Source organism: Monodon monoceros, unplaced genomic scaffold (assembly GCF_005190385.1).
Source record: "Monodon monoceros isolate NGI ecotype Baffin Bay Population unplaced genomic scaffold, NGI_Narwhal_1 Super_Scaffold_6, whole genome shotgun sequence".
Taxonomy (NCBI): domain Eukaryota; kingdom Metazoa; phylum Chordata; class Mammalia; order Artiodactyla; family Monodontidae; genus Monodon; species Monodon monoceros.
Window position 1 is genome coordinate 5,091,053 of NW_021703783.1, and position 20,951 is coordinate 5,112,003.

General features: G+C 51.3%; 1 protein-coding gene across 2 annotated transcripts in view; it reads left to right on the forward strand.

Annotated features, from left to right (window-relative positions):
* Positions 1-327: 327 nt before the first annotated feature.
* The window catches only part of NTF3 (neurotrophin 3), a 64,938-nt gene continuing 44,314 nt past the window's right edge, over positions 328-20,951 (forward strand). The window contains exon 1 of one of the 2 annotated variants that reach the window (XM_029204090.1): positions 328-557. In XM_029204090.1, the coding sequence (XP_029059923.1) occupies positions 540-557 (18 nt within the window). In that variant the 5' untranslated portion in view covers positions 328-539. Of the gene's footprint in view, positions 558-648; positions 715-20,951 lie in introns of those variants that run through there. The other variant, XM_029204091.1, reaches the window with a different exon arrangement.

Sequence of the window (20,951 nt, forward strand, 5' to 3'; positions counted from 1 at the left end):
TAAAGGCATGAATGTGTAAAGCGCAGTGAAAAGTTAAACATTTCGTTTTTTCTTGGAGATGGAAAAATCGGAGATGGAGGGGCAAACTGAAGCATACTACCGACTTGGAGGTTGGGGATATTTTTATTTAAGAAAGGACAGGGGAAATGACCCGGTGCCCCCAGTGGCCCCCGGCCCCAGCCGGAGGGGCGCTGGGGCGCAGGCTTGCGCGGCCGGCGGGGCGCGGGGGCGGGCGGCGCGGCGCCGAAGGGGTTAAGGCGCTGAGCGCGGAGCCATCTGGCCGGGTTGGCTGGTTATAACCGCGCAGATTCTGTTCACGGGACTCAGAGTTGAACGCTCCTCTCCCCACCGTAGCAGCTCCGCGCGAGGCCCCCGAGAGAGCCCGGCGCAACTACTTTCTTCCCTCTCCTTTCTCCTTCTCTTTTTGTCCCCTGCTGGGGGCTGGCGGCGGCGGCGGGGTGGGAGAGACTTTGAATGACCGAGCTCGCGTCCACCTTTCTCTTCATGTCGACGTCCCTGGAAACAGTCACACGGATGCCATGGTCACTTCTGCCACGGTAAGCGGAGGCGGGCACGCTGGGCGGGCAGGTTCGGGGCCGGGGACCTGCGCGCAGCCCGGTCCGCACCCCGCCCTCACCCCATCGCGCCGCGCTCCCGCACTCTTCCCCCGCTCGTGCCTTCCCGAAGTTTGCGCCCGGATCTGCCCAGGCCGAGGTGCGATCACAGCCACCCGCCCGCCCCCGCGAGCGGACACTCCTCCCCACCTCCTCCCTCCCGTGCCTCGGCTGCTGGAGAAACCGCCCAATATCTGGGAAAGTGATCAGGTTTAAGGGACCGGGATTGGAAATGGGCGGGGGGGGGGGCGCGGAGGCGAGGGGAAAGGAGCACGACGGAAGGGCAGGAAAGGGCTTCGGGAAAACCGCCGGCCCCTCACCAACGCAGCCGTCTACTCCCGCAGAGAAGGCTCCTCGCGCATCCCGTAACAAAAGGGGGTGGCAGTCATATCCGGGGCGGCGGGGAGGCGAGGGTGCCGCCGTCGTTCCCCGCACGCGCCCCCCGCGCCCCGCTCGCCACCTCGCCAAGCTCTCCGCTCTCCTCCCCCTCCCGGGCCGGGCGGGAGCTGCGGGGGGAGGGGACGCAGAGCTCCGGCCCCCGCGGAGAGTCGCTTCCCAGTTTCGGGAGTTGAGACTCCGTGCGTGGAGTGGCTACCTGCCGGAGTCCCCCTGCCTCCGCTCAAAGCTTTCTCGGAAGCAGCCCCGCACCCCGGGCTCATCCTGGTCGGCGGCCACCCCACCCTGGGTCTCTGCGCAGATGCTGGAGCCGTGCGCGCGGCCCGCGCGTCTGGGTCGCCGCCGGGAGCGGCGGACACGGGGGCCGAGCGGTCCCTGGGGAGCTCCTCGCGGTTCCTCCGGGCCAGCTCTAGGAATCGGAGGTACCGGGAGGCTGGGAGGCCCGGGGCCCGGCGTAGCTAGGTCGGACTTCAGAGGACCCCCAAGGACCCAGTTTCTCCGTGGCCCCTGAGCTAGAGCTCGGGGTAGTAGACTCACACTGCCAAGGAAATTTGGAACGCTTGGGAGTTGAAGGTTCGGGAAAGGCGGGCCTGGGGTGGGGGAGGGGACTCTGCTTGTGGCTTTCGGGCGCGAGTGGGTGCGCGGCGAGGAGACGCTGCTTCTTTGGGGAACTTTGGCTGCTGCGTTCCTCAAAGGTACAGCACTGAGACCCCCGAGCCGCACCGGGTGAGGGCTGCTGACTAGTAAGGATCCCTCTCGTTGGATCCGTGGCCGGGGGCTTCCAGGTGGAGGAAACACCGAACTAGACAGCCTGGTCTCGACCTCTGGCGGCGGGCGGCACGTTCAGAGTCTCAGTGCAGGCAGCTGCCTGGCCGCAGCCCTAGCGCTGAGCTCGGAGCTGGAGAGCTGGCGACTACACGTCTTGGACTTGTTTATGTGCGCCGAGGAGGAGGGGGCGGGAGCTGGGGGGGGGAGGGCGGGCTAAAAGGGGGTGGGTGTCACCCCGGGACTCTAGTCGCTTAAGGACTGTGCTGGGCAAGTGCTCTTTAATGAGGAGATGTCCTCTCCCGCTCTGCAGAACGGAGAGCCAGGGACACATCTAAACCCTCTGCCCCAAATGTCAGGATGGAGAAAGTTGGAACGGGAAGGAACTTTGCAATCGGTTCTGTTTTCCCGGCACTGAGAAATTCTCCCATGTCCTCAGCCTGCCCCCCTCCCGCCCCCGACACAAAGAAGGTGGAGGGGTAGGATTCAGGGGATCGAATCCAACCGCCTCTGCCTTGGGCTCAAACGCTCAGACCTGGGTTTGGCGTTGGGAGAGGAGGAGATGAAAAGAAACCAAGCTCTGAACGATGTTGGGGGAGAGTAGGAAGTCTGCGGGGTTGCAGGAAGGAGCGTGTAGGGCTCTGTGCTGGTGTGGACTGTTTTGTAGCTGGAAGTGGAGGCTGTGGCTCTGTGTGAACGGGTCTGCCGGCCTGTGGAGGGCGATCAGGACCCCTGGGCGCTCTGTTTGGTCAGGGAAAGAGGTTTTTTGGAACGTGTCTGCATGAGGGTGTGCAAGGGGGATGGCCAGAGTGCGGGAGCGCCCCCTGCTCTGTGGGCAGGTGGAGGTGTGTGTTTCTGAGGCTCTCTAGCACGGGCCCCAGGTGAGAGCATGTGGGAACAGAGGTGTAGCTGATGAGAAATCTGTGCCTGCGAAGGGCGTCGGAGCAGGAGAGGTACGGTGTGTTGCAGCAGATGGCTTGTGCGCGCCTGCACAGACACACGGAGTGGGTGTGGCATGGGAGGGCGCCCGTGTGGGGGACGTGTGTGGAAGGTTAGCCTAGGCGCCTGCGGATTACCGAAGGGATGGGGCGGGGAGATTATCTGCAAAGAGCAGAGCGTGAACTTTATGAGTGAGTTATGGGAAATTTGGCCAGGAGGGCACTGGGGTACGTGGGGAACAGAAAAGTGTGGGCTCAGACGCATTATGGAGAGATGGGGCATCTGCAGAGAAGGATACTGTGGTGGTTTTTGCCTTCCCCCCCCCGCCCCCGCCCCACCCCGGCACCTCACCAGAGGGGAGGGAATTGGAGAAGGTTTAGGATGAGGGACGTACATTTAAGGGGAAAAGTCCTCTGTGTGTTGGTACCGGCTGGGGATGTGTGCGAGTGAGATCTGAGTGAGTGGAGAAATGTGTTTTGCATGCCGAGTGGCAGGGATGCGCATAGTATTATATTGTATAATGGGTTTCTTATTGAAGAAATAAGAACTGGAATGCCCACTGGACGCTCAGCCCATTGCTGGGTACTGGGGCGTGGCATGGTGCCCTGGAACAATTTCTTCCCAGGGCTCAGCGGACTGCCGCAGTTTTGCCAGGAGAAACAAGGAGAGCTCGGTGCTAGTCGAGGTTTCTTCAAGAACTATAATTCAGTTTCTAGAGATGTTTATGGATCTCAGAGGCCAAAGGGAAGCTGATTTGAAATGTACCTGTGGTTTTGTAAAAAGGGCGCAGAAAGATGGGGGTGATGGATAGTTTTGTGTGTTGGGAAGGGAGCTGAGGGCTGTTACTGTTCCTTGAAGGGGGTGTGGGCTGGGAATGGAGGGTGCAGCAAGCCAGGTCAGAATGCAGGTGCTCATACGCTGGAGGCTTGAGTTTCTGAGAGCGTGGCAGGGACACGGCTTCATACATGGAGCTGGAGAAGGGGCGAGGCAGTGATGAGGAAGATGCCAGGAAGATGCAGGTTGGGAGTGTTTGTTAATCTTTGAGACTTCTGGGCTGTGAGTGTAAAGCTAACGTGTGTGTGCGCGTGCGTGTATGCATGCACACACGCCGTGGGTCTGGAGTGAAGTAACTGGGGGGAGGCTAGCTTGGAGGACAGGAAGGGTGTGTATGCTGTCTCTAGCTTGGAGGACAGGAAGTGGAATGTATGTTTTTGCAGGAATTCTTTGTGGCCGAGGAGGGATGAAAATCATCTTGGATGCTCAGATGTGTATCAAAGTTTAAAAGGTATAGATAAAAGAAGGGTTGCAGGTTTATTAGGAAGCATTTGGGGAGGGAGGGGCACGTGATGTTGGTTGGGTTCATACCAGCAAGAGCTGGGGAGGTAACTGGGACAGAGCAGGGGGAGGGGTGTGCTTTGGCCACACACACCTGCTGACCAGGAACCTCATTTATTAGGTCTCTTCGTGTGAGGGCATATGTTTGGGGGGAATAAACCTCATCTGTTTGACCCATGACACTTTTGATTTCCTGAAATGATGGCTGTGCCATTTTGAGGTTCTGCCTTATTTGTAGGGGAAATTCATCCGTGTGAGAGTGTTGATAGAGGGTCTGACCCTTGGTCAGAGGATCTTGCGGCGGTATTTCAGAGGATGGCGTGGTGGAGATGGAAGGTTTCCCATTGGGAATGGCTCGGTTCTAGTCCAGTTCTGCCACTTTGGAGCAGGGTGACCTCAGGAAAATTTTCTAATCTCTCTGATCCTCCACTGTTTCTCTGTGTAAAATGGTGTTGTCTGCCATGACTCAATGAGAAGGAAAATTCACTCTGCTTCCCTCCCCTTCACAGCTTGGTGTGTTTAGGGGTACAAAGCTTTACTCGAAGGTGACGCCGAGTTGAATACAGGCGCTAGCATGGACGTGAACCATTGTAGAAATGGGTCCTGGACCTCCTTCTCTTTACAGGGCAAGTTGGTAAAACAGTCTTAATGCCCGCTGAGTGTCTACTGCTCACCCATGGTGCAAACAGAACTTTCTATAACTGCCTCAGTTTACTCACCCATAAAATGGAGGCAGCCAAGGCTAGATTACCGTTGATGGCAACCTGTTTTCGTAACAGGTCTTTGAACTATTCAGAAGAAAGGTGGTCCACAAATCAATGTTATTAACTGTCCGACGCGGACGTTTCCCTTTTCTGCAGGCCACAGTGCCTAAAGAAATGTGATTTGAGGACAGAGAAAATAGTCATGTCTTCGGCGTGTTAGAATAAAAGAAGAGCAAAGTCCAGCCAACCCGGCTTACTACGAAGGTCTGTTTTTCTCTGGGCTACGCGTCCTTGGCAGGCAAGAGCCTGCCCGTAAGAAGAGGGCATGGGCTTTGGATGTTTGCAGACACCCAATGCAGCAAGTTGGTGCAGCCACTTCCCCAGAGACAAAAATGGAGACCAAAAAAAGAGAGGGACCAGGAAACCCACTCAAGCCTCCGAGTCCTCCCAGAAGTCAGCACATGCTGTGAACTGCTGGCTCAGAGTCAGGCTCCCATCCATCCTTGAGTTCAGTGGCCATAAATAGTCAGGCGCTAAGCTATTTCCATGAGGCACTAAACCAATTCTGCTGCTTTTCTTGGCGAGATTGGGCCAATTAAGTTGATTGGAAGAGGTCACTGTTGATGGCTCTCACATTCCCCAGGCGGGACAGGCCAGCAGAGTTTAATTACATAACATTTCCCATCTCCGCAGCTCCCCTCCCAGACAGATCAGATGTGCAGGCCTCCCCCTCCGCCCCTCCATCCAGGACGGCAAATGCAGCAGGCAGCTCCTGCTTCAGGCTTCTCCAGACTGTTTCCTGAGCAGTTACAGTACTCCCACCCCAACTGTGAGGAATGTAAATCCAGTGTTGGCGGGAATGAGAGCGGGGAGTCAGGCCGACACAGAAGATCCTTCAAACCCACCACCCTGCTTCCCAACCTCACCAGCTGCTCTTTAATGAGGCAAGCAGTTTCTGGTGGGGGGGATGCTGAACTAATGACCCTTGCTGGGGTTTTCCATTTAGTTTTCTTTAAAATTGAGTTTGTTGGAGAAGGACCAAATCTACCGGAGACCAGCCTAAGACCTGTGTGGTGCTGTTGATAAGCTCTGTGGATGTACTTTGTGCGTGGATAGGTGTGTGCAGAGAGAGAGGAGAGCAGGGCTGTGTGTGTGCTGGGGGACACAAGAGCACAGGAGGGGCCCTGGGTGGGCAGGAGGCGTTCCTAGAGCTTGTGTTGTGGGCGGCAGGTATATGGGCACCTGGTTCAGACTGGACCGCCACCGTACTGTGTCTTGAGGAAGAGCCAGCTTGTGGAAGGAATTGGGAGCAGCTTTTATTCAGACCATTTGGGGATGGAGGATGTGTGAGCTTTTAGGAAGTCTGAGGCCAGTGCAGATAGAACCTCATTCTTGCCTGAACAGATTTCTATTAAAATCAAGGCTGGGCAAAGGAAGCCTTTCAGAGGACTCATTTTAGAACCTATGAAAGCTCATGTAGAGGGACCAAGGTCTTCAAAGTCTTTTCGTGTTGTTGACAGTTTTCCGCAAGTCAGCCTCTCCTTCTACCTCAAGACACCAAGGGGCTAAGTGTGCACGCACCTCTGGGTGGTGAGGATGTGTTGGCTGTTTCGTGTCCACATCTGTGCCATGGTCCTTCTCAAGCAGTCCTAACTGGGAACCACCAGAGGCTGTCTGTGGCTCTGGGCATCCCTGCAGGACTAACCTCTGCTTGTCAGTGTGGTTCCGCTGGAGAAGGATTTTGACGTGAGCTTTGGTGTGGTCTGTTGTGATTGCTCACTTTTCAGCAGCATCTCCAGGAACGACTTTGGTTGAGCCCCCCAGTCTTCTATGGATTTTGTTCAGTCAGAGATTTTTTGAAAGGGTTGAGCTTCTTTCTCATTCAAGACCAGAGCTGTAGGCGTAAGTGGCAGCTTACTGATCTCAAAAGATCCCGGGCCCAGGTCATCTTCAACAGCCTGGGGCAGCAGAAAGCCTGCTGACTTAGAGGTGGGGCACCAAGCTTGCCACTGAGTTCTGTGACTAATAGGCTGCTGTTGTGTGACCCTGGATGGTCTCTCCAGGCCTTGACGTACCCATCTGTAAATGAAGAACTTGAACTAGGGGATCTCAAGGTTCCATTCCAACTGCACCATCTGAGGACTCTCCAGTAGCCCCATCCTCCTACTCGCTCCGCGCTAATATGCTTTGCTTGGACTGCATCTTGGCACACCCTCAATGAGCTCCTGTTTTTATCTTTGGGGAATGGCTGAGTCAAAGGCAGAAAGGCATGCAAAGAATTTGCCATGGAGTTTTGTTTTTGGCCAGGAATACTCTTGAAGTTGGCTTCGCCCGCACAGTGTGTACAGAGCTCTGAGGGGTGGGGTTTGGCTTTCTGGTAGACCCGATGCTACTCATCCAGCTTCCACATGAACGCCTATTAGTGTTTCTGACTAAGAGAAGGACCCATCTTGAAGATGATCGATGATGGTGATGGTTAATGTTTGAGTACTTACTGGGCGCCAGGCATTACTGTAAGTATCACATGGTGTTATCTCAGTGCCCAAAATAATCTCTTTTGCAGGTGGGGAGACTGAGGTTATGTGAGATTAAGGGGTATGTTTACGGGTACACAGCTAGATCTCGATGTGCTGACATTCTAGCCTGAAGCCTGTGACCATCCCAAGTCCATCACCTGCCAATCAGGTTCTGTCTCTGCATTCTGTGATGTCATCCAGATGGGAGATTGCTTGATAGCCCTCTCCAAAGTCTGTCACCCCACAGGGTAACCTGCTCCACGGGAAGGTTCATTTTCACGTGCAAGACAAATGCTGAGGCTTTCTGGCCACCTGCTCTAAAGCATGTGTCAGATCTGTCTTAGCTCCCAACGCCCTCCCCCTTTACTTCCCGTCCTGTTGACAAGGGAATCTGCCCTTCCAGAATGGGGGTGTTGATTTAAGTCACAATTGCCTCCTTGTAAACTCTGTAAGATTGGAGCTGGACATCTGGTTTTGATCCACTTGCCCACGAGAGGTGGTGGGTCCCAGGGTTCTTGAGTCCTGTGGTGAGGGTTGCACAGAATCAGAGTAAAAGAGAATGGAGAATGTGAGGGCTCTTCAGAATTTGGAAAATGGCTTTCCTTGAAAGGCTAGGGAACTCCCTCCATGTATACAGGGGCCATGTATTTCTTGCTGAGAGGTTGAAGGCAGGAGTTGCTACCAAGGACTGGGGTCCCCAGGCTCTGTTTGACGCAGAGCAGAGCAGTTTTAGAGTCTCCCAGCCGTGGCACTTGCTAGCTGTGTGCCCTTCTGGGCAATACCAGAAGTAGGGAAGCCAGAGGTGTTCTTGGGTACATGTTGCCACCATCTCTGAAGGGTGTGACTGAAGGCTCTTATTTTTTCTCCCTCCACTGACTTTCTCGTCACCACTACCACACATACATCTTCAAAGCAATGAATGAGAATGACTTGGTTCTATTGCTGGAAAGTATTTGCAATGTGCTAATAAATGGATAGCATTAACCTAATGCCTGTGAAATTGTGGGTGCTCAAAAGATATGTGTTTGCTTTGTTTAAAACAACATTCCACGTGTAGGGTGATGCTTTCCTTCTTTGTAAGAGGACATAGCCCTATTATTATCATTTTTTTTTTTATGATAGACCGGTCTTGCCCTGCCCCCCCCTCTGTTTTTAGGTCGGAGCCCCTGACATTTAAAAATATCCTCCCCCTCTGGCTCCAAACCATCCCTCAGGGAATATAGTTCAAGATCTCAGTCTGGGATTATTTCCATTCTGTGCCTAGCAGATCTACTCCTGATGGATCATGGGGCACATCCGTCCCCTGCTTCCACTGGGTCCAAGAGGGAAAGTGCAGCTCTGGAAATCACCTGTTTCCCAACATGTGTGTCCTGTAATTGGGAAGGAGCCCAGCTCTCCTGACACCCAGATTTTGCTCCACAAACTGCTCACCTCACCACTCTTTGCAAAGGACTCAAACTAGCTGTGCGACCTTGAGCAAAGCATTCTCCCTCCACGGGCCACTGTTTCCTCTTCTGGAAAAAGAGGGAATAGGATTCACTGGAAAGTCAAAAGGACCCTGCCAGTTCACATATTCCATGACTCTGCTGCTCCCTAAGCCTCACCGTGGCCCATGCCTGGCATTTCTGGGTATCCCTGCTCCTCTGGAGGACTTATGTGCAGAGATGTAGAGGGGGTGGAGGAGGAAATGAAGTTATATGATGCCAGATAAGTTCTTGAACAAATGGAGGAGTGCATGTTTATAAAGTGCTGAAGAAACAAGCTTGCCAGATTGGTGGCAGATCTTGGATTGGGAGTTGAAAGCACAGGGAAAGGTTTATGTGGGATAAATTTCTCTTTGGGTAGCTGAATTTGGTGCGTGAAATCAGAAGGATCCTGAACTATGAACAGAGATACCAGGCTCCACCCCAAGCTGTCCCAGAGCCTCACTGTGCAATTTGGGGAGTCTCTGCTCCATGGAGAGTGAAAGGCTCCTGGCTTAGATGATCCCCCATCAGTAATTTCCGGACTCACCAGTAATTATGGGAATCGAGGGCTAGTAGAGAAGCCTGGATAGATGGATTGATAAGGGGCTTGAATGTAGAGGGAAACGTCCTCTGACTGCAAGAGGGTAGGAGTAGCAGAAATATACATCTGTTCTTGAATTTGAGATGGTCACGGAGGGCTTATTCTGTGTGTATATTGGGCTTAGAAAGCTCTCCCTTCTTCACCAGGGATATTGAAAGCATCCTTCACACCTTTGCTTCACCATTACCTTCTCCTGGAAGCCTCTCTGCATCCTCCAGGGAGCCTGCGGCTCCCTCTCGGTACCCCTGTGTTACACCACCCAGTATTCTGTCTTCTCACTAGAAGACGGGCTCTGCAGAGAAAGGGACCTGGTCTTTTCATCTCTGTGTCCCCAACACCTTGATATGTGTTGGGTGAGTGAATGCATGACAGGTGAGTTATCCGGGAGTCCAGCGGTGAGAGGCTGGGCTCAGAGAAGTGATACTCCTTCCCAAGGGTCCAGAGCCATATGTGTTCTCTGTGTCCCATTTCGGCCTGTCCCGAGGCTGATGTCATGAAGCTCACTGCCGGCCCACTAGGAAAGCCTGTTCTTGATCTCTTTAGAGACCCCCTTCTCCCCTGTGTCTTAGTCGGCCAGGTCTTTTTGCAAATGTGGGTTTTGGTCATGGGAAAATTGGGTGTCACTGCACATGAATTAGGGCCATCTATCTCCAGACATTCAGAAAACACACGTTTAAAGATTGTTCATTAAGCATCCTTTTGGTGGCTGCCAAGTCTCAGGCCCTGTGCTCGATGCTGGAGAAGATGCAGAGATGAACGCTGAGCTCTGAGCTCCAGGGTCTAGGAGCTGGTGAGGGCAATGGGCCAGTTACATCATTGTGCTCTAGGGAGGGGCCGTGTGAGCACGGAAGTTCAAGCACAGGGCTCCTGGATGGAATGTTGTGTGTTGGTGTGAATAATGATGGGGAATCCTCTGGACCAGAAGCGGGCTGGAGGGTCCATGAACTGCCTTCACTTTTTCTCATCCCTGAGTTCCCAAGGCCTGACCAAGCCTCTTGTGATGGATGCTCAGAGCCCGTTGTGATGGGAGCCATTGGTTCTTCCCAGAGAGAGTTTGGGGAAGGGGCGTGATGTACAGGTGTTAGGTCTGGGTGGATGTGTAGGTGTGTGTGCTTTCCAGAAGTAGCCCTGCTCTTGGCTGTAGTCAGCCCAAAGGGGGGAGGTGCGTCTGCCCGAGGCTTTTAAGCGCTGCTTCTCCCGCTGCACTGTGTGTTGTGTCTGTGACCACTCCTGACACAGGGACAGACTGCCATCTACTGTCCACTCTTGTCCTCTATGAGTCCTTCCTGCTCAGTGAGCTCCTCGGCATTTTTTTCACATCCTGTTTCTAATGGGTCCAGATACCAGCAGAAAGAGAACAGACATCAGGTCCTTGTTAAGTAACTTCGGTGGAATTTGGAAGGGAGCCTTTAAAAAACATAACACATCTGTTAGATGTTTTTCTTATCTGCTTAACGAAAGTGTTATTTGAAGGGGGCCTCGTGCCTCTCTTGACTCTTCTTAATTACCATGCTGGGTACCCGGGTACCGTGTAGAGTGCGAAGACCAAGAAGGCTAAGTCCTGTCTTCAAGAGCCTTGCAGTTGGAAGTCGGGACAGACCTGCAAGGAAATAGACCATAGGATGTGGCAAGATATGTTTGGTATGTGGCACGTGAGTGGCAGGGACCCCCAGAGGCTTTGGGGGTTTGGGGAAGGAGGAGTCCTTGTAGACAGAGTGATTGGTAAAGACAAGTATGAGCGCCTCCTAAAATCGCTGTGTGGTATCGTGGAACAGGCTCTGAGCTGGGAGTTTGGGGACCTAGAAGGTCCCTGTGACCCAGGGGGGCTGGTTTCAATGTCCTAGGGCCCACCCATCCCTGACCCGGCATCGCATCCCACATCTGCATGCAGAGGGAGGTGGTTCCTTGTTTCCATTTTGTCAAGGACCAGTAGAGCCGGAGTCCCTCTTGCATCCCCTGCAGGGAGGGCATCTCAAGGTGTGTCCTGCCCTGACAACCCCACACACAGTGGGAGGGAGGGAATGTCCCCAGAGTAACCTCAGGTGCTGTACAGCTATGAGGAGGTGTCTGCCTGCTGCTTCTCTCCGTATCTCCCCCTGGACCTTCCTTCCAAAATACATCTGCATAGTGCTTGAGTCAATGATAGTTTTTCCAAAAGAAACTGCATTAGTATCCTAGCGTAGATTATAGCTCAGGTCTAGGATTCCTTCATATTCGAATTCATTCTACCGTTGCTTTTGTGGAGCTTTTTAAAAAAGTATCTAAGACTTTTGATGACTGGGGATTAAAATGGGGGAAAAGTTGCTTTTCATAACTCACTCCCATTCTTTCTTTTTCTCTCTCTTTCTTAGCATTTAAATGATCATCAAGGAAACCTTCAGTGTATTTATTCCATGTACTTGTCTTCTGGTGCATGTGTATGTGTGTGTTTGTGTGTGTGTGTGTGAGAGAGAGAGAGAGAGAGAGAGAGAAAGAGAGAGAGAGGGAGGGGAAAAGAGAGAGAAAAGGAGGGAAAAAGAGAGAGAGGAAGAAAGAGATACAGCAAGAACAAGAGAGAAAGCTATTGTAGACTGTGGTCTATTAGCGAGTCTAGGAAATCAAGTTGAATTGGAGTTGGGTTACTGGTAGAGAGACCTCAGATTGTCACCCTAAACCTCTGACATTTCCCTGTTACTTTTTGGCTCTTGTATGAATCAGGAATGTCTCTTCCCAGCCCCCCTTCCGTGTTTACATCTCCTTTTGGGGCTGCTGTATTAAGTTACCGTCTGTCTGCAGAAAGTCTCCTGAATTCTTGGGGGACCTCTCAACAGAGGCACAGTCAAGGATGGAGCCATTAGAGAAGGTCTGATTTTTTACTATGAGGGGGAACTAAACCCTTTTACTAAAAGGGTTAGGGGTTGTTTATCATGTGTTTTCCTGTGGCACAGTGATGTCTGTGACTCCTGCCTAAAGAGAGAGAGCGAGCAGAGGCTGGGACAGAGATGGAAAGGGAAATTCTTCCAAGAGCAGCCAATGTGGAGGGAGAGACTCAGTTCCCAGCAGTTTCGTGGGAGGTTTTCTGATGGCCTGTGACGTGATTTGTAACCGTGGGTGAAAGTAGGAGGAGATGGGGGGAGGAGAGTTCCAGGTGAAGGTGCAGATGGAAAGAGGGTCCCAGGTGAGGGAAACCGGGGGCTAAAAGAACCGAAAGCCGCCCGGGTTGTGGTTCACGGGGAGCCGTGTGGGGTGATGTGTCCAGGGAGATGGGAGGAAGGAGGGCCCACACTGAGCCCCCTCCCAACCTCAAGGGCAGCAGGAGCCAGTGGAGGTGGCACAGGGGAGGGTACAATCAGTCTTTTGTTTTAAAAAAAGATCACTCTGGGGCTTCCCTGGTGGCGCAGTGGTTGAGAGTCCGCCTGTCGATGCAGGGGACGCGGGTTCGTGCCCCGGTCCGGGAAGATCCCACGTGCCACGGAGCGGCTGGGCCCGTGAGCCATGGCCACTGGGCCTGCGCGTCCGGAGCCTGTGCTCCGCAACGGGAGAGGCCACAACAGTGAGAGGCCCACGTACCGCCAAAAAAAAAAAAAAAAAAAGATCACTCTGGTTCAATATGGGAGGTGGCTTTTCCGAAATAGTTGTTCAATGGGAAAAAGACGGTTGGATGGACGGAAGAATGAATTAATGAGCGAATAAATGAATGAAATGCAGGGGGGACTTGATCAAGCCAGACTTGGTCACTGGTTACTCTGACCAGTGCTGGCTCCAGGGGAGATGAAGGACAGGACGGGCTGGGGGGATAGGCGACAGGTGGCTCTGGCTGTAGGGAAACAGGGACCAGCATAGTAACAATGCTGAGAGATCAGCTGGCCATGAGAGGATCTCCCAACCTGTTTGCATTTTCTATACATTTCTATCCAAACTTAATTTCATTCCGGATCAAAAATGAAAGTGGCTTTTGGAGTTGTACCCCAGAAAATCTGAACCTGTGATGGTGACTTTCTCCAGAGGGGGCTGCTTGCTCACAGACCTTTTCATAGGCTCAAAGTGGGATGTGGACAGATGGTGAGTTTTCTGAGGCATCTGGCAGGTCTCAGATTCTGGGCATCAGATCCATCTATTGATGATTCCTATGGATTAGTGTGTGTGTGTGTGTGTGTGTGTGTGTGTGTGTGTGTGTGTGTGTGTATTTCAAAGTCTCCTGAAAATTACCAAATTCCACAGAACCTCTTTTGCTTGTAGTGGATCCCTATAGAGAGTCACTTGCAAGGTCACGTAGGTTAGCACAGATAAGAAGAGTGTGTGTGACAGTGACCTAGACAGACACCTGGCATGCCCTCCAGCGACTTGGCCTGGTAGAATGCAGGAATCCCCCTTGGTGGAGGCAAGGGAACCAAAGAGAACGTTCTGTGTCATCTCGAAGGTCTCTGCTCAACAAAGACCTCACTGTGGAACCCCCCTCTGCACTGTCCCTGCCCCTCTGTGGCTTTGCCGTGGCATCTGTCCCATTCAGTGAGGTCCCCATAAACCCATCATAAGTTGAAAATATTGTTGGTCGAAAATGCATTGAATACACCTCACCTAGCGAACATCACAGCTTAGCCCCGCCTACCTGAAATGTGCTCAGAACACTTCCATCAGCCTGCAGGTGAGCAAAATTATCTCACACAAAGCCTGTTTTATAATAAAGTGTCGAATATCTCATGTAATGTATTGAATACTGTACTGCAAGTGAAAAACCGAATGGCCATCTGGGCACAGAATGGCTGAAAGTGTATCGTGATCGCGGGGCGGCATCACGAGAGAGGATCTACACATATAGCCAGGCCAGGGAAAACGATCAAAATTCGTGATCCACCAAGTACGGTTTCTACTGAACGCGTATCACTTTCACATCATCGTAAAGTCCAGGAAGTCTAACTGTCATGGCGGGGGCCGTCGGCCCTTGCTCTGAGGGCTGCTCAGCTCATCTGAGCTAAATCTCCTTCTCCCTACTCATCCGGCATCTGCCTCGGAAAGTGGAGACCAGGAAGGCAGATCACAGGTGCTCAGCAGATTCCTAGGTGCAGCTCAACTCCATCTACTGAAGGCGGTGTTGAGGGTGAGGGCAGGGAGCAGGGCAGAGAGAGAGGGACAGAGACCAGTATTCCTAGGGCCTGAATGCTGTGCAGGTACCTTTTAATTTTTTATTTCATTTTGGCCACACCGTGTGGCATGTGGGATCTTAGTTCCCCAACCAGGGATCGAACCCTCACCTCCTGCAGTGGAAGTGCAGAGTCCTAACCACTGGACTGGCAGGGAAGTCCCTGTGCAGGTACCTTTGTACAGGTCATCTCATTAATTCCCCCCCCCAGCTGCCCCCGAGAGACAGCTCCATCGCAGGCTGGAGGGCATGGCATCCACAGTGCTTGCAGAGTGCAGAAGTGTTTGTGGTCTATGCGTGATCAGATTTCCTGCCCTGGTTCTCCCTGGGAATCTGCGTACCAGTAAGAGGCCCTGCTCTTGGTGCAGTTATGGAGCAGGTCTGCCGTTGATGTCCAGCACCGATGGCTCAATGGGAAAGTCAGCACCTTTCTTCCCTCTCGGGTCCGGGGGATCCACCCAAGCGCCAGGCTTAGGACGACAGCGCTCCCAAGAGGCCTGCCCTGAGGACCCGCTTCAACCAATGGGCCTCCTTGGCAGAAGGCAGTTGTTTTCTTGCTGTTTTCCTGTTAGGGAGCCAGGACTTGCAGGAGGGCAGAGGAGTGGAGGGTCAGAGAAGGAAGCTGAAAATCAAGGTCTGAAAAAACTAGTGAGGTCTGAAACAGTTGTATTGCCAGCCACATGTTCCCAAATCGTAAAGTGGACCATGTGGAACGGTCGCAATCCCTGGGTTTCTCGTTACAAGAAGTTATCCCTGTGGATGCTGGCAGTCGTGCTGGGGCTGGATGTCCAGTGCCCGTGGCTAAGTGCGTGTGTCTCTAAGCCTTTGGATTTGGGATTCTCCGGACTGCTGAGTGGCCTGAGTGCAGTTGGAAGCTATGATGGAGCGAGCCGTGCCGACCAGATGTAGGGCCCGGGATGGTGGTTCCCCGGGGCGGGGTGTGCGGGGGTGGGGGGTGCTGGGTGGTGGTGTGGGCAGGTGTGGGGAGGTCTCGTTCTGCACGAGTCACTGCTGGGGGATTCCCCATCGGAGACAGAGACAAGCCCTGCAAAAAGCAGTGGAAGCAGAAACCCACAGGGCTCTCTGTTCATATCCTGCAGGTGGAACTGAAGTCATTCCTGACAACAGGTAGGCTCCACCCCCCATCCCCCGAGCCTGCATCACACAGCCATCACCCTCAGCAATGCCTTTCTGCTTTTAACTCAAGGGACAGTAGTATTTCAAGGAGTGTGGCAAGAAGTGAGCTGAAGCCTTTATAACTGGGTTCTTTTTGAAATTTTTTATTGAAATACAGTTGATTTACAGTGCTGTGTTAGTTTCAGGTGTACAGCAAAGTGATTCAGTTATACATCTATAAATATGTATATATATATATCTATATATTCAATTTCAGATTCTTTTCCCTTACAGGTTATTACAAAATATTGAGTATAGTTCCCCGTGCTGTTCAGTAGGTCCTTGTTGCTTATCTATTTTATATATAATAGTGTGTATATTTTAATCCCAAACTCCTAATTCATCCCTGCTCCCCCTTCTCCTTTGGTAACCGTAAGTTTCTTTTCTATGTGTTAGGTTTGAAACTGGTATATTCTGATGCTAATAGCACATTGGCCTTTTTGGTAGGCAGCTCTCCTCCAAGTCAGTCTGGGAAAATGTTCCTTAAAAGACATGCTACAAAAAAAAAAAAAAAAAGACATGCTACAGCACTGAGAGTTGGGGAGGGAGCCTTCAGGGGGCACCGTGGGAAGAAATGTTACAGCTGTGACTTGGAAGCATCAGTGTATTCCTTTACCTGTTTCTGATGACGTCGTCTGGGGTGTAGGCTCACGTGAGGGGCGGATGGGACAGCATGTTGGGAGCGGACAGGCATGAGGCATTCAAGATGTGGTACAGGAAACTTGAGGTTACATTGATGTGGGTTCCTCATCCCTTCTCCGAGGCCATCCCCCGAGTTTGCCTCCAGCTGCTTGCTCTCATTATACTCTGTCTGCACCATTATATCTGCATCTGCGAAACGGAACTTCCCTCCCAGCAGCGTCGTGGATCTGGTTGCAGAACTCATAGATGACCTCCCCTGCCTTATTGTTTACTGTCTCATCATTATGCAAATACCCTTGAAACACCCCTATTCTCGTTGTGTGGATGCATCGCCTTATATCTTTGAGATTATGCAATATTCAAGGTCCTTTTCTCTTCACTCTTTTAACTGCCTCCTGGGGGTTGAGTTGTTCCAGTAGTAGAGTTTGCTGTTTCTTTCCATGGTGCTGGTTTTCCTCGGAGGGTGGTTGGTTATTCTGACTGCCAGGTTATCTTCCCTGGCAGATTCTTCTACATTCCTTGCACGTGGATTCAGTGCTTGGCTTCAGCTTCTTAAATTATCTGTGGCTTTGTGAACGTGTACCTTCTTTTAGGGCCTCCTTACAGTTCCTAGCCAATGAAAGCCTCTCTTCCTGTTTTCCAGCCTAGGCAATGTATAACTGCCTAGGCTGGAAAACAGGAAGGGAGTTTTAATGTGTTTTCTGTTGTATGTATGGACTTGATATAGGAGGAGGAGGAGAATTGAAGTGGGTACTCAGTCCGCCGTCCTGAAATGGGAATCCCTTCAAAGTTCTTAAGAATCCCAGTGAAACATTTAAGCCTCGGTGGAGATAATGGTAACATAACTCAGACCACTTCACACAGTGCCTGCCCCATAGCAAGGGCTTATTGTAGATAGAACTGTTCTGTTAGCTGCATATTTTTGTAATTAAAATAGAGCCTCAGCCTGGTTTTAAATCCCATCTCCGCTTCGTCTTAGCTGTGAGATCTCGACAGTATTGCAAAGATTCAGTCAGTTCCCTTAAGTGTAAAAAGATATTACATTGTTTGGAAAGACTAAATAAGTTACAGCATGTAGACTCAGAGAGTCTGGAACATGGTCAAGGTTCAATACATGTTAACTGATACTATCATGATATTATTAATTAACCCGAAGGGGGAAATAACCAGATACTGTGCCATCTTAGGGAATCCAAGGGCAGGAACTGTAGCCACGCTTCATAAGAGACTAACCTAGGAGCCTGGAGGCACTTCTCTGTCTACAGGACCACATGGCCCTGTTCTCTCTGCCTCTGAACCCCGCTTCCCCACTTCTCATTCTAGGCCTACCAACGGATTCTCCCAGGGCTCCCATTTCAAATTCCTTAGGGTGAGATCTGATTGGCCCAACTGGAGTCAGAAGTTCATGCTAGCTCATTAGTTGGGGACCATTGGGTATGGTCATGTCATGTGGCGCGTAACTTCAGAGTACTACCCTTTCAACAAAGGTGCGGCTCTTCTCAGAGCACAGGCCTGTGGGCTGAGCATTCACCCCCAAATTATCAAGCTTCTGTGAGTGTGTGTGTGGCGGGGTGGTAGAGAAGCGGTGATCAAAGGGCAGACTCATGAGTGACAAATAAGCAGGGCTCACGGAGCACCCCCTTAGGATGAAGAGGACAGGTTTACGTGTCCCCACGAGACTCTGTGTCTTGCTGAGTTTAGGGCATGTTCGGCACCACCCCTGGTCTTTGTCTTTGGGTAACAATCCAGTGAGGGTCTTCACCAGAGTAGACGGGCATGAGATGAATTCTGCATGCAGTTTGGGGAAGCATGGTGAGGTCTGGTTGGGGTACTCTCACCTTCCCCACATGCCCTGTGTAGCTCAGGGAGCCCGGAGCATGCCTGCCATGGAAACGCCACCATCCCTGGCTCAGCTCTTTTCCCCAAGTGCAGATCTGAGGCTCTTCTCTAAGAACGCACCCCCCAAGCTGTGCCTCTTACATTCAGAAAGTGAGATCCTCATGGTACACATGCAGGTCCTGGTTTGTGTGAGCTTTTTCCCTTTAATTCTCTGCCTTTTCCAAGCTGAACCCAAGTTTAAACAATGAAGGCCTTAGGAATATCTGAAATGGTGAAGATTCAGATCCTTAAATCCCAGGCAGATAGAGAACAAGTTTCTGATCCAAGAGGAGTGCTCTTAATGTGATGATTTTTAAAGATTTGTTCAGGATTTATTGGCTCGTTTGTTTGCATGTGGGGTCATGACACTGGGTATTATACTGTGCTTGGTGCTTTAGTGCACAATCCCATCCCCTTAGCCACTCGGCAAGATAGACATAATTTCCCCCATTTCACAGATGAGGAAACTGAGGCTCAGGGAAGTTCAGCCGCTTGCCCAACAGAGCCTTGATCAGCAGCCAGAGCTCCCTAACTCTACAACTCACGTGTTGCCCACAGACACCACCTTTCCTCGTCTGCCCAGGTGCCATTTATCTTTCCTTTAAAGATTCTAACTGTATCCACCAGGAGCTAATACAGTGCGTAAGAAATGTTGGTTACACTGAACTGAACTCCAGTGGCATGAGGGGTCCCAGAATTTGGCAAGGCTTTTCCAGCACTGATGGATCTGTCTCGGTTGAGTGTATCTTTAAAGCTGCGTGTTTTTTTTCCACGGGAAATTTCAGCTGGGTAACTTGAAAAAGCAGCTGCTCCATTCCTGGCCAGAACTATAAAGTCTTGGCTCTGCCGGCAGGTGATTCTTACATCAGTGTCCAAAAAGAGCATTCTATCCAGAAATATTTAGTTAGCTCCTGCTATGTGCTGGGACACTGTTGTTGCTGCAGGAGACAGAGCACAGAACGAGAAAGGTCAACCCTCTGCTCTCAAGGAGCTTAGATTCCACTGGAAACAGTCTTCAATGCAGAAACAAACAAGTGGATGGATGGATAGATAGATAGATAGATAGATAGATAGATAGATAGATAGGCAAATGAAATTTTCCTATGGGGATTAGTGCCAGGATGGATAATAAAATCAAGCGATGTGATAGACAGTGGGAGAGGGTATTTTTTTTTACCTTTTTATTTTATATTGGAGCATAGCTGATCAACAATGTTGCATTAGTTTCAGGGTACAGCAAAATGACTCAGTCATACATGTACATGTATCTATTCTTTTTCAGATTCTTTTGGGAGAGGGTATTTTAGATCGTTATGTTCATGACACAGCAGAAGGCTCGTGTGGCTGGGACAGAGAGTGAGAGAGGCCAGCTAGATCGTGTAAGGCCTTGTAGACCACTTAAAGAATTTATTCCTGTGATGAGTTGAGGTGTGTAATTAGAAGCCACGCCCCCCTCCAAATATGGTGGGACGCCAGAGCTTTTCCCCTGCGAGAGTATTGGGAAGCCATTGGAAGTTTTGGAGCAGGAAATAGTGTCATCTGCTCAACATTTGTAAAAGGCTGCTCTGCGTGCTTTGTCGGGGGCAGGCTGCAAAGACAGTGAGACAAGTCGGTTGCCAATACAGCGGGCAAGAGAGAATGGAGGCCTAGATTCTGTGGTCGTGAGGGGGTGTTAAGGAACCAGAAGATTTGGGATCTGTTTTGGAAGTAGGACTGGAAAGAATTGATGGACAAGTGAGAGAAGAGAGTGTAAGAAAAAGAAACCTGTCAATAGAAGGAACAATCCAAGTCCGGGAAGGGAGACATGCCATTGACCTTGTTGGGTTCCTAAGACCCGGGAAGGGAGACATGCCATTGACCTTGTTGGGTTCCTAAGACCCGGGAAGGGAGACATGCCATTGACCTTGTTGGGTTCCTAAGACCCGCAGAAAGAGCTGACTTTCCAGCCTGAACTCTGTGTGTGCTGTGGCCAAGAGCACAAGAGAAAGAAAAATAGAATGTTCACTATGCTTCTTTTATCTAAGCTGAAAAACGAACTCAGGTCGGTGACCTAAACGGGCATAAACTCCGGTGTTGAAAAGACCACTCATCCAGCCGCTAGCTCCCGAGCACCTGAGTGTGTCGGGAGTAAGGCATTGTGTCCTTGCTGATGGGAAATACAGAAATTCACGGTTCCTCACCTCCATGAACTCATGTTATATCTGGGGAGATAAGACATCCCCAACTAAACACAACTCAAGCTAGAAATGATTAAGGCCATGGGACTGTTACCCACAGAGGGCAGTTGGAGTCCCAAAGACTGCTGGTGGGTGATGAGGAAACCCCCTGGATTGGGCAAGAGAGTTAGCAGGTAGCTCTAGATGGCGCAGATGGAGGCACAGAGGTGGGAAAGGCATGGAGCCTTTGGGGCTTGACTGATGCCTGGGAGGGAGAAAGTCTATGCAGAGCAGTAACAGAAGCTGCAACTCAGAGCAGCTTCCTCCCCCACTCCAGGGCATCGTGGTTTGGGGGAAAGTCTCTATTACGTCCCCTCATGGCTCCTCTTCCCTTTTGCTGTTTTTGGTTTATGTTATTTCCCCTTCAGAGCATTCTTTGAACTTTCTGGAAACTCCCCTTGGCGGTCTCCTCGTCTGTTCCCAGTTTAACCCTTTGCTCCATCTCATGGGTCCTGCTTTGTAGGTTGTAGTGTTTGAGATGCTGCCTTCCTGAAGTGTTTCTCTGAATTAGCATCGGGTACCTGTTCTGCTGTTTTGTTGCCATCCCATTACTCAGGAAAGGAAGGACTCCCTTCGGTATAGGA